General features: G+C 29.2%; 1 protein-coding gene across 1 annotated transcript; it reads right to left on the bottom strand.

Annotated features, from left to right (window-relative positions):
* Positions 1-9,806: 9,806 nt before the first annotated feature.
* Positions 9,807-14,848, bottom strand: LOC112741452 (peroxidase 15). Its single transcript, XM_025790450.2, has 4 exons — positions 14,560-14,848; positions 12,664-12,855; positions 11,471-11,636; positions 9,807-10,511 (listed from the first exon to the last, which is right to left on the bottom strand). The coding sequence occupies exons 1-4, from the start codon at positions 14,776-14,778 to the stop codon at positions 10,024-10,026; spliced, it is 1,065 nt and encodes a 354-aa protein (XP_025646235.1). The 5' UTR covers positions 14,779-14,848; the 3' UTR covers positions 9,807-10,023.
* Between the last annotated feature and the right edge of the window lie 7,275 nt (positions 14,849-22,123).

The raw sequence follows: 22,123 nt of genomic DNA, 5'->3' as shown, positions 1-22,123 counted from the left end.
ACTTATTATATAAAATTTATTAAATTATATACATTGATTATATATCAGGACACATGGTCAAAGATATATAGTGTTAGAGAACGGAGTGATGAGTAGGAACGTGGATTGTGATTGAGGACAACGACCCCTACATTGTTGAAATTACAATTGACTTTATTTTTTATGTATTTTATTTTTATTTTAGTTTATATTTTTTACATTATTTATAATTTGTACTCAGTGTATTTTTATTATTTGAGTATGATGTTTGAAAAAAATTATTGGAATTTAATTGGAGTAACCGATGTTTCAAAAATTACCAACAAAGATCAGTGCGATGAATATTTACTTTTGTCTTGACTATCAATCGATAATATGTTAGGAAATTATTTAATTTTGTAAATCATGTTGCTTGTATGCGAAGTTTGTATTCGTAGGTTTTGATGAATGACAAACCAACAAACGATATGAAAGACAAATTAACAAACAACTTGAATGAACAAGCATGTTGAAAGATCAACCAACATTCAACGTTGAGGAATGAAGAGTTGAAAGCAACACAACAACAACAAGAAACTCAAGTCCACAACATTTGAAGACAAGTATAGTGTCTTAGGACTTAGGTAACTTCTTGTTAAGAACCAATTGCTAAATCTCTCAACACACACTCACAAAATGTTTTGATGCACATCTTGCAATTCGATGCTAGCCAAATGGTTTAAAAACTTGTTTTCAAAGGTACAAAAGCATAGGAATTGACTCCAACAAGTTTGAGATCAATCCTAAGTATTTTGAAGTGATTTTAAGCCATTCTTTAAGGTTTGCATCGATGCACACTCATCTTGCATCGATGCAACCTAGCTGAAAATTCAAATTTCAGCTTCAAAGACACATTTGCATCGATGCAAAGTGTTATGCATCGATGCAAATGATTCAAAAACATAAAAAACGGCTAGTTTTGACAAAAAGGCTCCATCCCATTAACTCCCCAACGTTTCTAAGGTTTGGGGAGTCTATAAATAGATGGATTGAAGCCTTATTTCATATACTTGAGTATTTTGCAAACTATCTTGTTCATATTCTTTCATTCTACACATTTTTTTAAGGTGTTATAATACACAATTTGAGAGAGCAATATCAATTGGTTCAATAGTGCTAAACTTGTAATCATACACTCTTCTAGAGAGTACTCATTTCGTCTCAACAATTCTTTGAGAATTGTTTTCTTGTACACTTTGTAAATTGGAGTGTGATCTCCAAGGTTGAGTCAAGAGTTATAAACACTATAGTCGGTGAGGATACCAAAGAAGTATACTAAGTACTCAAGGCAAATCTTAGAGAAGGTATCTTTAAGTGGAGTGGGTTAGTATACGAGTGGTGATCATATACCGTGAGGTGTTAGAAACTAAGGACTCGGATTGTAAAAGGTTTTGCGCGAGCACCTTGAAGCTTGGCAATAGTGGAACTTCTCAATAGCGATTGAGAAAGAAAGTGGACGTAGGACAAGGATTGTGCCGAACCACTCTAAACAGCGTTTGCATCTCTCCAAACTCATCTCTTCAATATTATTGTCTTTTACCTTTGAGCAAATAAATTGTGATCGAAAAGTAGCTTCGTAAGTACTTAAGGAATAGCTTAAGTCCGACTGGTGAAAAGCTTGATCAATTTATTTGAGTTGGTGTCTATTGGAAAGTAAAAGCTCCTTATAAATGCTTAGCAATTGAGTTAAGCTCTTGGAAAAATACTAGTACAATAACACTTTTGTATATTGTCTTTAACTTTCGCAAAAAGATTCATTGTTGTTGCAATACTCAATTCACCCCCCCTCTTGAGTAATTGTGCATAGGTTCTACAAATTTCGTAATTTATTTGTGGGCAATACATATATTAATTATAATCATAAATTATGCTATTTTAAATTAAATGACTTATATAATGGTGATCTCATTTATTGTTATAAATGCTAAATTGAATAAGTCATTATTACTTTTGATTTGGAATTAAATGAGAATAAAACCGGATATTATCTTTTGTTCCTTAGATAATTATCTTTTTGGATTTTAGATATATTATCTTTTGGGCTTTAGATACTATTTGATTTGGGCTTAATGGTTTAATGGGTGTCATGCTCAAATATAAATAGACCTTGAGAGTTTCGGTCCCCAATATACCAAAGCCGCCTTTGTTACTCTTTCCCCATCAAAAGAGTTGCAGTTCACCCACCTAGGAATACAGAAGGCTTTAGTTGAAGAAGATCGAAATAACCACAAGATCCAAACTCTTTCGATCGTATGATTCATGTTTATGAATTCAAGTACGCTTCCGCATTATCATATGATATATTTTTTGATGATTCAATATGGATGATCTAGGATATTAAAATTTATTCCAACAAGTAATATCAACACTTTTTAATTTGAATATGGAAGAAGAAATGGTGTTGGACTCAGATGTGGGAAATACAGATGCTTCACAGTCATGTGGTGTCAGTGAATAGAACTTGGACCATGCGAGTTCTTCTTTTCATAAAAAAATTGATAACAACAAACAACTCGGATGGTCCGTTTTCTAGCTTCCAAAATTCATATTTGCCTAACCACAAGTCGGACCATGCGATTTATTAAGCAAAATTTTAAAATCAAACAACTCACATGGTCCGATTTGTGTACTCTGAATTTTTTCAAATTTTTTAACACAAATCGGACCCTCCGATTTGTGCACTCTGAATTTTTTTAACTTTTAAACACAAATCGGAGGGTCTGATTTGTGTACTCCCACAATTTTAAAAAACACCAAAAATTACCATGTTAAAGTATATTACTCATTTTATTTCCATATCAAAATTTTTTACTCTAATATCAAAACCATCCATAATTTAATCATCGAAAATATTCAATTTTATTTTATTAGATTTATACATATATATGCGTTGTGGAGAGGCAACGCAAACAGCAATGTATATATAACCTTTCACAGTATAAGGATATATAATCACTTTAAAGGTTAACAATTTTTTTATTCTAATGCTGTGATTGCAATCTTTATTTATATATATATATATATATATATATATATATATAACAATTAATTTACGTAATAAATAGATGTTTTATTCTAAAGAATATTATTATGATTATTTTGGATTTAATTATGTGTGCCATTAATTTAGTGTAAAGTTAATTGATTATCCTTTTAGGATATAAGAATTATCATGTATATGTAATTTATGCGAATATTAATCGATCTAAAAGGAGATTTATATTTGGCCAAGTTATGTATACATATTAATAATATTTGAATAATAGAAAATATTATTTAATTGTTACATAAAGAAACTAGTAACAATTTGGATTAGTATACCCATTTATTTTATAAAGATTTGGTTTTGGAATAAATTGATTGAACATTATGCTGCCAAAGTAGCCTCTTTTGTGAAAATTGATTTATTTAAAACATTAGGAATATGGTGTTATGTAATTCATGCGAATATTGGTCGGCCCAAAGGAAGGCCTATATTTGGCCGAATTACATACACATATTGATGGTAAATAAATGTTTGGGTAACTAACTAAAAATAAAGTAATACTTATTATTTATGCGAACAATAATCGGCCCAAAGGAAGTTTATTGTTTGGCCAAATAATAAGCATTGCACACTTTTTTTTATTTTCTATTAATTATGCAATTAATAATCGGCTCAAAGGAAGGTTATTGTTTGGCCAATTAATAGAAAATATATGCGGTAATAAGTAGGTTGCAAAGTTTAAGTGTCCATGTGCACATTAAGTCGGTCCAAAGAAAGGCTTAATGTGTGACAGGAATTTTGACAATATTTGATTACTGCAATGAGAGTATCACTTACAGTTAATTTTTCTATCCAAAGATTGAAAATTAATGTTGTACTATATATCTCAATATGGATTTTTTCCCATTAATTAACTAATGTTTACTACATGTTCCTTTTGTTCTAATCTAGAAACTATGGCTTCAGCTACCAATGTTTCTACACAAATTAGCAGTATCCCTATGCTGAATGGTTCAAACTTTAAAGTTTGGAAGGATACCGTGGAGATTGTCCTCGGTTGTATGGATCTAGATATAGCTCTTCGAGAGGAGAAACCCACTTCCACTCCGGAAAATCTCAATGAGGTTAAAATAGAGAAGTGGGAGAGATCCAATCGAATGAGCATTATGATCATGAAACGCTCAATTCCTGAGGCATTTCGGGGCTCAATTACTGAGGATAAAGATGCCAAACAGTTCCTAAAGGATGTTGAAAAATTCTTTACTAAGAATGAAAAGGCGGAGGCAAGTAGTCTTTTGAGCAAACTTGTCTCCATGAGGTATAAAGGTAAAGGGAATATAAGGGAGTACATTATGGAAATGTCTAATCTTGCTTCAAAATTGAAAGCACTAAAGTTAGAGTTGTCTGAAGATTTACTCGTGCATTTCATTTTGATTTCCCTTCCTGCACACTTTGGGCATTTTAAAGTGAGTTATAACACTTTGAAGGACACTTGGTCCTTAAATGAGCTTATATCTCACTGTGTGCAAGAAGAAGAGAGGCTACAGCAAGATAAGACTGAAAGTGTTCACATGACTTCATCTTCTCAGTATAGAAGAAAGCGTAATACCACTGCGGATGTGCCTTCTCAGCAGAAAAAAGGCTAAGAAACAGGATCAAGTTTCAACTTGTTTCTTCTGTAAGAAGGTGGGACACATGAAGAAGGATTGTACCAAATATGTCACCTGCCGTGTAAAGAAGGGTATAATTCTTACTTTCGTTTGTTCTGAGGCTAGTTTAAGTTATGCACCTGTTGATACTTGGTGGGTAGATTCTGCTGCTACTACTCATGTAAGTGTTACTATGCAGGGTTGCATGTGGAGCCGACCGCCAAGTGATGCTGAAAGATACATCTATGTGGCAGACGGTAATATAGTTGCAGTCGAAGCTATAGGAACCTTTAGATTATGTTTCACGAGTGGATTTTACTTGGATTTATTAGAGACATTTTATGTACCGTCATTTAGACAAAATTTGGTTTCTGTTTTTCGTTTGGACAAATCAGGTTATTTTTATTCGTTCGGAGACAATAAAGTCAGTCTCTTTTATAATTCAAATAATATTTGCTCTGGTCATTTGGTGGATAATCTATATAGGCTTGACTTAAATTCCTATAATAATGAAATACTGCAAACGGGTACAAAACGAAAACTAAATGAGAATTCGGCATCATTATGGCACAAACGCCTAGGTCACATCTCTAAACAGAGAATTCAGAGGCTCGTGTCAGATGGAATTCTTGGACCCCTAAATTTGACGGACTTTGAAGTCTGTATTGAGTGCATAAAGGGAAAAAGGACAAACGAAAGGAAATTAGGTGCCGAGAGAGCTAAAGATGTCTTAGAACTGATACATATCGATATATGTGGCCCATTCCCTACTGTCTCTTGGAATGGACAACAGTACTTTATTACATTCATAGATGATTACTCTCGTTATGGGTATCTATATTTAATTCATGAAAAATTCCAAGCCTTGGATCTTTTCAAGTCTTTTAAAGCTGAAGTTGAACTTCAACTTGGAAAGAAAATTAAAGCTGTCAAATCTGATCGTGGTGGTGAATACTTCGGAAGATATGACGGTTCAGGTGAGCAACGTCCTGGGCCTTTTGCTCTTTTCCTAGATGAGTGTGGTATTGTTCCGCAATACACCATGCCAGGCAAACCTAGCATGAATGGTGTTGCAGAGCGAAGAAACCGAACTCTTAAGGACATGGTGAGAAGTATGATTAGTCATTCTTCCTTGCCTGAATCACTCTGGGGAGAAGCCTTAAAGACCGCTGTGTACATCTTTAACAGGGTGCCAAGCAAAGCAGTTAACAAAACCCCATATGAAATTTGGACTGGGAAAAGGCCCAGTATAAAGCATCTGCATATTTGGGGATGTCCAGCTGAGGCGCGAACTTATAGGCCGCATGAAAGAAAATTAGATTCAAGGACAATTAGTTGCTACTTTGTTGGTTACGCTGAGCCCACGGGGGTACAAGTTTTTCAATCCTGCATCAAGGTCTATTTTGAAACGGAAAATGCGAGATTTCTTGAGGATGTTGAGTTTGGGGGGAAGAAAATATTAGAAATGTTGCTTTTGATGAGGATTCTGTAACTGACAATGATCAGGTCCTTGTGCCTATTGTTGTTCAAGATATAGTTATAGTACAAGAGAAAAATGAGAATCCTACTGTAGATCCAGTTACAGTACAAGAGAACAATGAGAATATTGTTGTTGCTCGAGATACTGCTACAGTACAAGAAAATGATGAGAATTCTCATCAACCCCAACCCATACAGCAAGCTCAACAACCTCAAGAAGTGTCATTAAGGAGATCCAATAGAAAAATAAAAAAAAAAAATCTATCTATGGTCTCAAACAAGCTTTCCATTAATGGTATCACAAGTTTAATTAAGTCATTACCTCATGGTTTTGAGGTAAATATTATAGATGAATGTGTATACCACAAGTTCAGTGGGAGTAAATACTTTTTTTTTGGTCTTATATGTTGATGACATTCTACTTGCTAGCAACGATATAGGCTTGTTGCATGAAACTAAGAAATTTCTATCAACAAATTCGAAATGAAAGATCTTGGTGATGCCTCTTTTATATTAGGAATCGAGATACTAAGAGATCGCTCTCAAGGTATTCTTGGATGATCACAAAAAAACTATATCGAAAAGATTTTAAGTAGACATGGCATGGAAAGATGTAGACCAGTGGACACACCCGTAACTAAAGGAGACAAGTTCAGTCTCAAGCAATTTTCTAAAAATGATCTTGAGAGAACAGCAATGCATGATAAACCTTATGCATCAGCACTAGGGAACTTAATGTATGCTCAAGTCTACACACGTCCCGATATATCATTTATAGTGGGAGTATTGAGTAGATACTTGAGCAATCCAGGCATGGATCATTGGATAGTTGTTAAACGCGTAATGCGTTATCTAAAGAGAACAAAGGATTACATGCTTACTTATCGGAGATCAGAAAATTTGGAGATCATTGGGTATTCTGATTCTGATTTTGCGGGATGCCAAGATAGTAGACGCTCTACTTCAGGTTGTATCTTCACTTTGGCTGGAGGAGCTATTGCATGGAAGTCTAACAAACAGACTCTTGTAGCTTCCTCAACAATGGAGGCAGAATATGTTGTTTGCTTTGAGGCATCCAAACATGGCATATGGTTGCGAAACTTTGTCACTGAGCTTCGTATAGTAGATGACATTGAAAAGCCATTAAAGATATTCTGTGACAACAATTCAGCAGTATTATACTCCAACAACAATAAGAGCTTGACAAAATCGAAGCATATAGACATCAAGTTCTTAGTTGTCAAGGAGAAAATTCAAGAAAAACAGATTTCCATAGAACATATAGGAACAGAGTATATGCTAGCAGACCCATTAACCAAGGGATTGATCCCTAAAGTCTTTCATGAGCACACTGCTCGGATGGGTGTCAATAGTTGTGATGTCTTGGTTTAGTGGGAGTTTATGCTGTATGTCCTATGACAGATATTGAGTTATTTTTTCTGCAGAATTAAGTTGATGGTTTATTTCATGTTATGTGAAATGTTCATTTTGCAATATTTATATTGTGTTTGATCTCAATAAAGTTGGACCAGCTGGAAATAGACATGCATGAGATCACTTGGCATGTAATTTCCATATTACTCATCCAAATTTGATCTATGTCGTTAAGTATATTAGGATGGTGATTGACGTGGTTTAGTCACGGCATTTAATGTGATAAAAGCTGCGGTAGTTCCATATCTAATGTATGAGACGGACCAGATTGTTAAAGTAATGAGAGAAATAGCATTCAGATGCGCGCATAAAGTTTATAAAGATGTGATTATGTCAAGAAATACTATATGTATAGCCCAAGTGGGAGATTGTTAGGAAATTATTTGATTTTCTAACTTATTTGTGGGCAATACATATATTAATTATAATCACAAATTATGCTATTTCAAATTAAATGACTTATATAATGGTGATCTCATTTATTGTTATAAATGCTAAATTGAATAAGTCATTATTACTTTTGATTTGGAATTAAATGAGAATAAAACCGGATATTATCTTTTGTTCCTTAGATAATTATCTTTTGGGCTTTAGATACTATTTTATTTGGGCTTAAGGGTTTAATGGGTGCCATGCTCAAAAGAGTTGCAGTTCAACCACCTAGGAATACAGAAGGCTTTGGTTGAGGAAGATCGAAAGAATCACAAGATCCAAACTCTTCCGATCGTATGATTCATGTTTATGAATTTAGGTATGCTTCCGCATTATGATATGATATATTTTTTTATGATTCAATATGGATGATCTGGGATATTGAAATTTATTCCAACATAATATACTATTGGTAATACCAAATTTTTTGGTAGTATATCTCGTCAACTTAATTTATTCCACCTTATTTTATGTTAGTTTAAAAAATTTAAGGGATAAGTATTGTTTTGGTCCTAACGTTGAGGGTCAAAATAAAAATCGTCCCCATTGTAATTTTGGATTTAGAATAATCCTTAACGTTTTTTTCGTATTAAAATCGTCCTTTTAATTTTTTCTGGACAAAAATACCCTCCACCACTATCGGCACCTTTACCTCCACCACCACCACCACCACCACCACCACCAGCACCAGCACCAGCACCAACAAGAATAACAACATCAAGCACAAAGCAGAAACAGATGCAGAAGCAAAAATTCAACAAATCAAGAAATCAGAAATTCAACAAATCAACACAAATTCCACAAATTCAATAACTAAATCAACACAAGTAGAAGCAGAAAGTAGAAAAAATCAACACAACAGAAGCAGATGCAGAAGAAGCAAATGCAGAAGAGGAAGAAGAAGATGCAGAAGAAGAAGCAGATGCAGAAGCCGAAGCAGGACCACCGGCAGCTCGTGGGCGACAGAGTGACGGCGGCTGGGTAGTACGGCGGTGGTAGAAGCATGCATGAACGGCGGCGACGCACTCCACGGCTGGGTAGATCGGCAGCTTGGGCTCCCCCTTGCCGGCAACGCACTCCACGGCGGCGGCAGAAGCATGCATCAACGGCGGCGACGTCTTCCTCTGCTCGCAGTTCTGGCGGCGACGATGCAAGTGTCGGATGGTGGCGGCAGCTATGGCAGCGGCCTCCTCCCCTCCACCAGTGCTCCCTCTCTCTTTCTCAGATCTCCTTTCTCGCTGCTCGTGCTCGATGGCGAAGGACCCAAAGGTGGCCACGATGGCAAGAAGCGACGGCGGAGACCGGCGATGAAGGCGGAGACCGACGGTGAAGGCGATGGCCTCCTCCCCTCCCTCCTTGGCGTTTCCTTCCCCCCCTCCCCTTCCCCCCTCCCCCTCCCAACAAAAACGCGTTTCCTTTCATCACCTTCCCCCAAAACGCGTTCTGTTTTTTATTTTTTTTTATTTTATATTTATTTTATTAAAATAAGGGTAGTTTAGGAATAAAATTAAAAATTTTATTAAAAATGACGATTTTAATACGAAAAAAAACGTTAAGGATGATTCTAAATCCAAAATTACGATGGAAACGGTTTTGATTCTGACCATCAACGTTAAGGACCAAAACAATACTTATCCCTAAATTTAAATTTTAAAAATAGATCCAATAAAATATTTGAGTTGAATTTAAATTTAGTTAAATTCTATTTAGCTCGACCCATGTGCACTTCTAGAACAGTTAGTTAAGTTGAGATGAGTTGTATCTTGGGTGAATTTTACTTGCAAGATTAGGGGTTTGAACTTTGAATATTAAGAAGCTCTCGTTTTGAGAGGAATATTTTATTTCAATATCTCAATTCTCACAGTACAAATAAAGCAACCAATACCATATATAGAATAGTGCACAAAAAGTTATAATAACAACAATATAATGAACCATAATATAAGCACATGACATTTATCTATTCATTTATTGGTATAATCCCTATTCTCTGAATATCTTAATAGCATAGATAATTCCCTCTAATTAGATTGAACTAACCCTTCCATCATTATCTTGTGATTGTTTGGTGACTAGAGTAGCCAATCCAGAAGAATTCCCATTGACAAAATTACACTGTGTTCTGATTTCACCTTGAGAGCCAGTTAAAACTCCAATGTTACCCATCTTAATCATTGAAGCCTTAAATGCCTCAAAGAAAAGAGTTTGGTTGCTACTAAAACTGTTGACAATGCTAATTGTAGATGCACCTGTAGTGTTCCACAACTCTTGATCACTCTGAAGCAATCCATTTTGTTGTTGAAGATTGGAGTAATAGTTGTTATCAAATGTGTCAGGGGTTGTTAGGTCCAAATTGGTGAGATTAGTCCCTGACCCGCCATCATTAGGGCATATTGATTTAAGTGTTTGTAGGTAACTTGTGTTTAAAGTTGGATCAGGGTTTCCACTGCTGCTAAAATTGTATAATCGATTGCTGAAAAATCTACATTGAGCTCTGCCAATTGTGTGAGCCCCTGCAAATTTTTTAACACAACTTCATCTATATTTTCAGTCACAAAAATATTATTTGTATACTAAAATTAACTATCAAAATCAGTCATCATAGAATTGTGTATGAATATATATATTGTTTAGCTTATTTTTAATATATATTTTATATTTCAACATGTATTTTATACTAGTAGTTAATTTTAGTGACTGATTTTAATATACACGTAGCATAGTTCTATTTATATTATCATATACTTTAAATGAAAAAGATATATAATTTACCACAAAAGTTTATCATTTGTGCTTTATATACATATACACACACATTAAATTTTCAAAATGGAATCTAATATAATTTTTATTTTATTTTTTCAATTACTCTTATGACAATTAAATTGGGAAAAAGCGATAGATTGTATTTTCGGTTTTTAATAATTATAGAGGGTAAATTTAATTTCTAGAAAATTTAAAATATTCAATTTATATGGTAATTAAACTTCGACCTTGAACCTCTAAAAACTTTAACTTTAACTTTTGACAAAATGGCTCCTAAAAAAGGAAATGATATTTTAATTTTTTAAAATAATTTTTATTTTACAAAATGCAATATATATTTTTTTAAGTTGTGAATGAACATGCATTCAACTCAATCTTTTGTTGAAGCATTTGGAAAATTATTTAAAAAATATATACAAAGTCCCCAAAAAAAAATTCTCTAGATCCTTTTTTAATTTTTTTTGGAATATTTTTTTATGTAAAAGAAATTACTTATTGTAAAATTACGAAATTTAAAAAATACAGAGTTTAAAATCACATCGAAATCTAATCTTTAAAATTCTTCTTGGAATATGTTTCACAATATCTAATGCATTTTATCAAATTAAGATCATCTTAAAAAGACAAAATATATTTCTTTCTTTTAAAAATCATTTTATCAAAAAATTGAAACCTCTTGAGAACTGAAGGTTACTATGATATATACCTGAGAGTGCAACAAGGTCGGTAATGTTGAGATTTTGATTAGCAAATCTAGATATAAGTAGAGTGAGATTGAAGTTGGCAGCTGGAAGATTTTGATTAGCAAGTGTTTGGTTTGCTGTTAAACTGTCCCTTCTTCCTAATGGAACCTGCCAGCTAGGACCATTCGCCTGCCATGCATCACAAAATAAATTATTTGATAAACTCTACAAATTAAAGCAAATAATTAGTCAACATTTAATTAAAAATTAAGAATTTAATTTGTCAACACGTTATAAGTCTAAAGAATTTTTTTAGACACGTTATTATATTAATAAAAATAATCATTTTTAAATTTATTATACGTGAATATATATTAATTTTTAAAAGATATATAATTAAATAATTGTATAAATATTTTACACAAATATATAAGAGTTTAATTTTGATATATTGATAGAACAAAATGTTTTACATAATCGTACAATTATATCTGTTATTTAGATAACTATTTATATATAGTAAATATAAAAAGAGACCATTTTAATAAACATACTTAAAATATTTTTTTTAAAGACGTTTATATGTGTTATTTTATTATTGAACATCTTTATTAAACCTGTTAATAATTTATTTTTTAATAAACTAGAACAAAATTGATTTATTATAGTAACAATAATAAATCTAATGGTCTGTATTACAATTATTAGACCTGATTTGATCCGATCGAATTACACGATCTAAATCGAATATCTTTAAATTTTTTGATAAAAAGACAAATATATTCCTAACTTTTTGTTTTTCAGACATTTAAATTCCTAAAAATTTAAAATTATAATTAAATTCCTAAAAAAATTGAATTTATTGTTATTGTAATAAAAAAATCAATGTTATTCAAATTTATTAAGAAATTTAAAAATAAATGATTCATTAATAAGTCCAATAATAATGTGACATATAAACGTCTTTACAAAAAGACGTTTTACGTGTCTTTATGAGATCCCTCGATATAAAAAATAATTATTTTTATTGATGTAATATTATATAATTAAATACACGTATAAAATTACTTTATATTGATAATACATTAAAATTAAATTCAATATATAATTGAACACTAAAGTAATTCTATAATTCAAGGTAGACATGAGTAGCATAATAAGATAAAATTCATTTGAATAAGAATATTATAGGTGAATGGAACTAGTTTTTACATACCAACTCAGAAGATACTTCAGCTGCAAGAGCGACGATATCAGCACAAGAAACAACAGCAGGACATGCATTTTCCACGGCTGTTTTGATTTGATTGATAACATCTAAACCTCTTATTGAGTTGTTATTTGGTACTGCACTTTGCTCACTCACTATGCTACTTGTGTCATTCAACAAAATTGATCCATCACAACCCTGCCAATATATATAGGAAAATCTCTTGCCATTTCAAATTTTCTGAATTTTTTAAAGTGAATAGTGTATTTTATTTCCTGTATATGGTAGAACACAAGGACAAATTAAATAGTTGATTATTATCATTTTGGGGAAAGGAAATTGCACTCTGAAATAAATTTCTCTGCGTTTTTTCTGTCTCTCATAATTAAAGGAATGAAGTAATCTTTGGAGAGTTGTCGCCACCATACCAATTTACAAAGCAGCCATGGTCCACCTTCATCTCCTCCAATCCCTTTCCATCATTCTTTCTACTTTTCCTTCCCCCTTTTCTTTCTGCTTCCTTGTTTTATTATTGATTTCTTTTATTTTTTGTTGTTAGTTTTCAATAACCTCTTGTAATTTTTTTGTTTGATCTTGTATTAATTTTCTTTTCTAAATTAAAAAAAAAAGAGATTAACATTTATCTTTATTTTTATATATTAAGATTAAATGTAATCAAATATTAGACTTATTTTTTAATTTTAATTTAACATAAAAAATATTTAATTTTTCTTTTGAAATTTAAATTTAATATTTTACTACAAAAAATATTTAAAAATTATTTAAATTTATTATTTTTATTATTAATTAGTCATTAATATTTCAAATTATAAAATAAAATATATTATTAAATTATTAAATTAAAAAATTAAATTAATAATTAAATAATATTTAAAAACAATAAATTTTGATAGTCTTAACTCTTAACATTTCTCTTTTACTGTTATATGTAAGTGCTATATAATTGTTTAATGAGAAATGCTAGGAGTAACTATTGTGATTTGTAACCATCAAATAGCCATCAATGATGATTTTAATGATATGAGATTGATGTGAGATTTCATCCAATAGCTCATTTTTTTTGCTGATTATATGCTGGCCAGAATTTAATAAAGTTGCTGACGCCTAAACTTTTCCTTATTTAATAAATAAAATGTTTTTTCTTAAGTAAATAGAAAAAAGGCAGAGCACAATATGTTAGTGCCAACCACTACACTGAAGTTTCATTGAGAAAACCAAATCAAAGGTACCCACCCTACAGAGTACTACGTACACCCCTCTGCAGATCATGTCCTTTTTCCTTATTATTATTATTATTATTATTATTATTATTATTGAAGAAGCAACGTTTTGTAGAGAAAAACATTGTTCCTTAAATTTATTTTATATGATAGTATGATATGTATGGAATGATGTCTTCGCGCGTGTGTCAACTATATTATGTGTTATATTATTAAAAAATTGTTTGATTTAGTAGTATGTAGTTTGTCCACAAAATTTCCGCTAATCCATCGTATTCTGCTACACATTTATAAACGCTGATTGAATCGTTCTTATTTTTTTAATTTGTGGCGGTTTTGGAATTAGCTGCCAATTTTTTTATCACTATTTTCCGCATGTGTTATAGTGAATAAAAATATCGAGTGGATCTTGTAATTTTATTTTTAATATATATATTATTTTTACTTATACTTCCTTTTATTTATTATATTTTTATATAATAAATTATTAAAATAAAATTAACCCATTTCTTAATAAATAATAATTGAATCAAATGGATATATGTTGTTCGACATAAATATATTTTCAATCTAATTACTTATTTTAAAAGTTAAGTTATATCTCAAATAATAATATAATATTTTAATAGTATATAGTATAAAATAAGATCAGTATACATACTTGAACAAAGCAATCATGAAAGTGGAGCCTGATGAGACTAGCAAGCATTCTTGGATCAGATTTTGAGACATTTGTGAGGACGTTACTCACAATTGAATGAAGATTGGGACATGTGGTGTTGTAGAAGGAGGGATCTAGTTGTGCATTTGAAAAGGGTAATATTAGTGTTCCAACCACAAAGCATAAAACACTAGTGAGACCAAAAAGGGAATTCATCATGATAGATGTGTTCTTGCTGTTTCTTTAATTAACTTCCCTTCTTGTTGGGAGAATTTAAGACATAGATATGGTGAAGGGCCTCTCTATTTATAGAGATTAGAGAAAGACTCAAATGCACAACAATGACCCATGATGAATAATACAAGGTGAAAATTCAGGTGCAGTCGACTTTATGTGAAGTTGATACCTGAGAGCCGTTAAATAATTTGATTGATTTGACTAAATTTTCATCTAACGATTTTCAGATATCAACTTGACGTGAAGTCGACTTCACCTGAATTTTTACTAAATACTACAATGCCCTCTGTGTACCTAATTTCGTTTCATGTCTCACGCACTTGCTGTTTCAAATTAATTTTTCATGTACTACGGCGCCGTGACAAGGGAATAATCCAAAAAATAAATGGTTAGAAATATATTTATTTATGTATTTTATTTTATTAATTTAAGTGTTTAAAAGAAAGTGATACTATAATATAATAATATTAAAGTTTTTGTGACTTAAAAAAGTTAGAGTTTAATTCTTGTTGATTATAAAAAAAATTGTTTGATTTTTAAATTTTTAAGAAGAATGATTTTATTATCTAAATAAATAAGCAAGTTGATGTGGTCATCAACTATAGTTAATTTATGAACATTTATAAATAATATATTTGAGAATGATTAGGAATCTAAATGTTAGCGCATTAACTATCAAATCACATGTTCTTACTTTTATTTAATTTGTAAAACTTTAAAATAACGAGTGATTAGTCAAGTGTTAGTACTAATAACAATACATTGAAATTAAATTTAGGTTTAATTACGGTCCTTATAGTTTTATTAAATTTTTAATTAGGTCTTTATATTTTTTTTCTTTTCAATTAGATTCCTATATTATATAAGATTTTATAACTAAGTTCCTACCGTAACAAAAACGTTAAAATTAACGGAATATTCTGTTAAATTATATAGAATATTCAGTCAAATATTAGACATATTCGTTTTGTTTAACGAAATATTCTATTAATTCCAGCGTTTTTATTACGGTAGAGAATTAATTACAAAATCAGATATGGTATAGGCACTCAATTGAAAAGAAAAAAAGTATAGGAATTTAATTAAAAACTTAGTGAAATTATAAGGACTGACAGAATAATTAAACCTTAAATTTAAGATATAACCCAATTCTTTCAATATTAATAATTTACCTTAATAATTATTCAACAAAATAAGATAAATTTGTTATATAATAATGGAGAGAATAAAAAATTATTATAAAATTATTTATTCAAAAAATTTAAACTAATAAAAGAATATATACAAAAAAAAATTTGAAGTTGTATAATTTTTACATAGATTTTTTTTTCTTTTTTATTAAATTTATGTGAAAATTCTATACATATATTATATATGTATATATATTTATAAAAATTTTAATATTATGTCATAAAATTATTTATTTAATTTTAAAAATTTAAATTATAACAAAAAATACATAAATAATTATATCTCTAACTAAAAGAAAATAATCAAGAAGAGAGTACAAGAAAATTCTTATTAATGATATTATTATCAAATGTGTAATATTCAACATCTAGAAAGACTATTTATAAAGTTATAGTCAAGGGGTAATAATTGGTTCAACTAATTTACGTTTGAATTTATAATTGATATATATTTTCAAATTAAATCTTAACTAAATTGATCCATTACAATCAAACACATCCAATATTCAAACATTTCATAACATAATTTTCTTTTATGGATTTAACTTATGAGTAACGATAGATAACTAAGTTTTTTTCGGTCAATGTCAGCTAATTTTTTTAAATTATTTTATTTATTTTGACTCTAAATCATAAAACTTTAATTTTAAATGTCAAATTATAAATCCAAACGTTAAAATTGGCTAATTAATAGTTAATTTTTTATAATTTTGTTTAATATATTTAGGCGAGAGGGACGGACTTAGAGGGAAGCGAGTAGTGACTTCGCTCCCTCAAAATTTTAAAAATTTATATTTATATATAAGATACGTGTTTAAAAAATTAAAAAAATATTATATAATTTAAAAATTTTATATGTATTATTTTTTATTAGAAAAAATATAGGGTACCAATATATTATCTGCCAACTTATTACCAATAATGTTTAATTATTATATTTTAAACACATGTATAAAGAGACACATTCAGAAAATATATCTATAAAGATATTCTATTAGACACAGCCATAAAATAAACTATTTTTATTAGATACATCCATAAAGACACTTCCATTAAATACCGTTATAAATTAGAGTTAGCATAAGTTGGCAGAAATACTGTTGGTAACATAGCAAAATTGTTTTTATTATGTGATGAATTTATGTTTTAATTGTTTAATTCACTAATATTTTTTACTTAACTAATTTAATATTATACTCTCAAGTCTTTGTACCTTTTAAATTAATTTTTATATAATAATTTCTATATTTATTTTAAAAAAATAATTTATTTTTTATATTAAAATATTTAACATATATATTATTATATTAATAATAATTTATGTAGTTATATTTTAATAATTATATTATGTACTTTAGATATTCTTTTTTTGTAAAAAATATTTATTTTTCTTTTAAATTGAAATTGTTAAAAATTTTTTTATAAAAATATCTTATATCTTGTATTTTATAATAGTACCATGTCTTTCAAATAATTAATTATTTATAATTTATTTTCAAATTTTTTAAAATTTTTAGAAGAATTAATTTTAATTAATAAGATTTGTGATAATTTTTAACTAAATACGCTATAACTTATTGATGTTTTATAATTTTATAATGTACTATTGATATTGTTATTTTTTTTATGTAATATTTAAAATAAAATTATGAAAAAAATTATAATTATATATATATATATATATATTAATAAATTTTTTAAAAAATTAACTCTAATAATTATATGTTAATTATTTTTATAGAATAAAAAAAATTATCTAACATTTGGTCCATCTATATTAAAATTTCTGATGGAGGAGTGTGAATTTTGTGTCGTATATACTATTGCATGGATGAAAAATATAATTTTTCCCACAATTAAGTTCAACAAAGTCTTTTCATGCATTGTTTAATAATTTCTCATTTCTATATATATATAACATACATATAGAAATTATTGTATGAGAAGCTGTGATTGACGAAAGGCGTGTACCAATGACTTTTCTCTCACATGAAATTTGTGGAAATTGGGTGTTGTAAAAGCATCATGTTGAATAAATATCATATCTAATTCAACAAAAACGATAAGGTTGCTTTAAACGTTATTTTTTTTTTGTTGACGGTGCTTTATTATAACAAGTCGTATATAACAGTCACAGAGAGAAAAAAAAAAGTTAAAGTTGTAATGACTAATGACAGTAACATGGGACATTATTATTAGGTAACAGGCTTCTTTTCTAAATTTTCCACAGTATAATTGACTTCATTATATTATGGTCTAGAGGGAGATATTAAAAAGTAAATAAATAAATAAAGAACTTTATTAGGTCCATTTCATTTATACCTATAATTTGTTATAATGTTACTTCCTTTAACCATTTTAAAGTCACAAATTCACAGGAGGGCTGCACCTTTAGTGGGTTCTCAAATCTCACATGCATATATGTTTATTAATATATGAATGAATATTTTATGATATATAGAAGAGTGAATGTCAAGAAAAGCATAAATATGTTACTGAAATAGAATTGGCAGGGGATGGATTTAAAAAATGTATGTTGATAGTGAAAATAAAAAATATATAATATGATAATAAAATAAATTTTATAATAATTTAATATAATAAATCAAATTTAATAATACAATAAAATAATAAATATTTTAATGATATATTATTAAAAAAAAATTTAAATTGTGCTAGAGGTGTTTGTCCTCACAGTATAACACATACATTCGTTCCTTATCTTTGTTATATTGAATGAAGATTTTCTTTTTGCTTCTTACATCATTATAGATTTTTTTTTCTCTTAATACTCATCATGTTTCTCCATATGAACTCATGCATCATCATAAACTAAATTCAAAAATGTTAGGTGTCCAAATTTTTTTATGACTAATATAAATTTAATTAAGTTGTTTAAAAATAAAAAATTTGCGTCATTTTTTTTTAACGATTGTCGACTGTTATTTCTTTTTCTTCTTACATTTCTTTAACAGCACAATAATCTTTGTTGCATAACGTATAATTTTTTATGTACCGTAGGATAAAATTTTTTGGAAAATTACGTACTTAGAATATTGATTTACCCAATTAACAAAATATATTCGCAGTAGAAATTTGTATTATGTACAAAAATTTATGTAGTATGTGCAAAAATATGTGTGCTATACGCAAAAGTATTTGTGCTACATTAAAAAATTTGTGTTACTTACAAAATTTGTGTGTTATGTTTTGAAAATTTGTGTGCTATATCAATAAATTTTTGTGCTCTTCAATAAAAATTTGTATGCTACACAAAACGCAAAAAAAAAAAAAAAAGAATAGTGATATATGCACGTATGTTTTTTCACTCGATTTTACACCAACTTTGTTAAATTTAATTACAAAATAACTTGTACACATAGTATCACTCAAACTATATTAATATTTTTCTTCTCTTCATATTATCCTTAACTATGTTATTCTTAACTAAGGCCACACAATCTTACTAAATTTGCATACACAAATCACAAGAGATATATCTCATACCACAAGTAAGGGAAAGAAAGTCTTGATTACAACACATGCCTTATTTGATGAATCCAAATTTCCCTACACTGAATTACTCTAATACCTACTTCACTGATAGGAATTCTAGTTCATGTAGAACTAATAAGCCAGGAGTGTTCCAATCTTACTACTTTTAACGTTGACTCCTCTAATCTCCTTAATAACATTCCCTCTTCGGTTTCAATCACCACATTAATTGATACCAAACAATGAGGGAAGAATTACATAGGCTCTATCCAACTCTTAGGATGCAGATGAATATTTGCAATTAAGAGACATCCAAATGATAATATATTGAAGTATAAGGCAAAACTTGTATCTAAGGGCAATTATATTTAGCATTTATTACTCAAAACTGAAAACAATGTTTACCTCATTTACGAAACGTAAACAAATGCTTTAGTCTTTATTACTTTTAGACATAGACATGAACTTTTAGCAGATATAAGAGATTTGAGTAGGTGATATATAAGAGATTTAAGTCCTGAAAATGATATCTGAGATTGGCCGCTTTTCCTTTTCTATTTTAGTCTTTATTATTTTGAGGCATGAATTTTTAGTAGATATAAAAAATTTGAGTAAGTAATATATACAAGTTAACTCTTAAAATAATATTTGAGATTAGTCATTTGCACCAAAAAAATTTTTGAAATTTTAGTTGTACCATAAACATCTTTTTGAGATTGAAAAATAGTCCCTTTATCTTAGAGTATATTAGATGTCTTATAAACATACAGCTATACAAGGATTCGAATCTTGGATAAGTTCAGAATATTATAGAATTTGTAATAATAGTGTGTGTATGAGTATGTATATATGTGTTGTGTAAAATAAAAAAAAAAATTTTAATTTTGGGAACGAAGTTAAAATTATGTTATTCTGTATATTATTATATATTTTAGACATTACTATAATGCATTGTTTTGAGAAAAAAAGTGAGAGGGGGAGCGGGGAGGAATGAATGGATCATCATTTATTGATAGGACCTCATTGCTGGCAAAGAAAAAGGTCATCATCATCTTGTGGTGAGTAAAATATACTTGCTTCAATAATTCATAATCTAAATTTGAAAAAGCTAACACTACAACAATGTCTCGAACATTAGGTAATTAATTTTTTCAGTTAATATCAATTATTTTTTAAATTAAGTTGTTTATCTTAAATTATATATACTTAATTTCAAATCATAAATTATAAACTTAAATATTAAAGTTAATTAATATTAATTAATTAAAAATTAAATGTCTGTATTTTCTGTATATAAGATTATTAAGTGTATTATTTCTCAAACTTTTAGTTAGGAGCCAACCTAATCCATTAGACTTTTGTTGCCAAGCCGGTTGCACATGTTTTACTCTAATCTCGTGCTCTAATCAAATTAAACTAAGTGCGTGTCACAGATTTTAAGTCTAGAGAAATTTGATAAACACGTCAAAGACTTGAGCCAATTTAGGTAAATAATTTAATTAAATTCTTTTTTATTTTTTTAAATTCTTAAATAGTTTTTTAAAAAGTATATTTAAAAAATTATATCAAATAATATTAATATAATTTTTTATAAATTAAAAAAAATAACTTTTAAAATTTTTCAAAAGAACTCTTGGTCTAAGCGAAATTAACTTATTTAACAAAACACGTAATGAAGACTATCTATATCCTGATTTTCAGTATATAGCTGTATAGCTGTATAGGTAGGTAGAAATTTGTTCCTTTTTTTTTTTTGGCTTGAAGAGTGATTTATTCTATTTCTGCGTACTAACTAGCTTAGCTAAACTAAAAATAGTTAGCTACACGTGTATAATGCAAGGGTAACAACATAGCAAAATATTTTTTTATTAATAATAAGAGACTCAGGTTCGATTTTCTTTCTTCTCTTTCATTCGTTCTTTCATTTGTCCTTTTAAGATTTCTTAATCACGGATAAATAAAATGTACATTTGGTCTAGTATAGACCCCATTGCAATTTCCGGATTATAATTTAATTAGTAATACTGAAGGGAAAATCAATTAGGGTGTCCGCGGATCAGATCGGATCAGATATGGTCGAAAATTCGATCCGATCCGCACAGTTTCTATCGGATCTCGGATATGATATCCACACTTTTTAGTGCCGGATCCGATCCGATCCGATCCGCACATTTTCGGATCGGATCGGATATCGGATATATCCGCATAATTAAACCTTCTCTTTTTAATCATATTTTTATGTAAAATAATTCGATAAAAATATTTCTTTCATACTTTTAAACTTATTTATTCCTAAAATATTTAATCAAACTCTCTCTAAATAACAAAAATAAAATAATACAATATATGAATAATAATTACTAACTAAAACATACAAACAAGTAAATATAATACCAAACATATATATATTTATTTATTTTTTAATTATTATAGTGCAGATCTGCGGATCGAATACGCGGATGTAGAGCAGATATCCGCGATCCGATCCGATCAATTTGCGGATCGGATCGTATCCGCAATTTTCGGATCGGATACGGATATTTACCGCGGATTTGCGGATACGATCCGATCCATGGACACCCCTAAATTCAATTATTATGGAGTCGACCGACCGTTGATCTTTAATTCATCCTATAATGACA

Source organism: Arachis hypogaea, chromosome 14 (assembly GCF_003086295.3).
Source record: "Arachis hypogaea cultivar Tifrunner chromosome 14, arahy.Tifrunner.gnm2.J5K5, whole genome shotgun sequence".
Lineage (NCBI taxonomy): Eukaryota > Viridiplantae > Streptophyta > Magnoliopsida > Fabales > Fabaceae > Arachis > Arachis hypogaea.
Note: the sequence above shows the minus strand (reverse complement) of the source record. Positions and strands in the feature narration are given on the sequence as shown.

Coding starts and splice junctions, on each gene's coding strand:
- LOC112741452 (XM_025790450.2), bottom strand. CDS start 14,778: ATGATGAATTCCCTTTTTGGTCTCACTAGTGTTTTATGCTTTGTGGTT. Junction 12,856..14,559: donor TTCATGATTGCTTTGTTCAA/GTATGTATACTG, acceptor ATATATTGGCAG/GGTTGTGATGGATCAATTTT. Junction 10,512..11,470: donor CGACCTTGTTGCACTCTCAG/GTATATATCATA, acceptor AAAAATTTGCAG/GGGCTCACACAATTGGCAGA.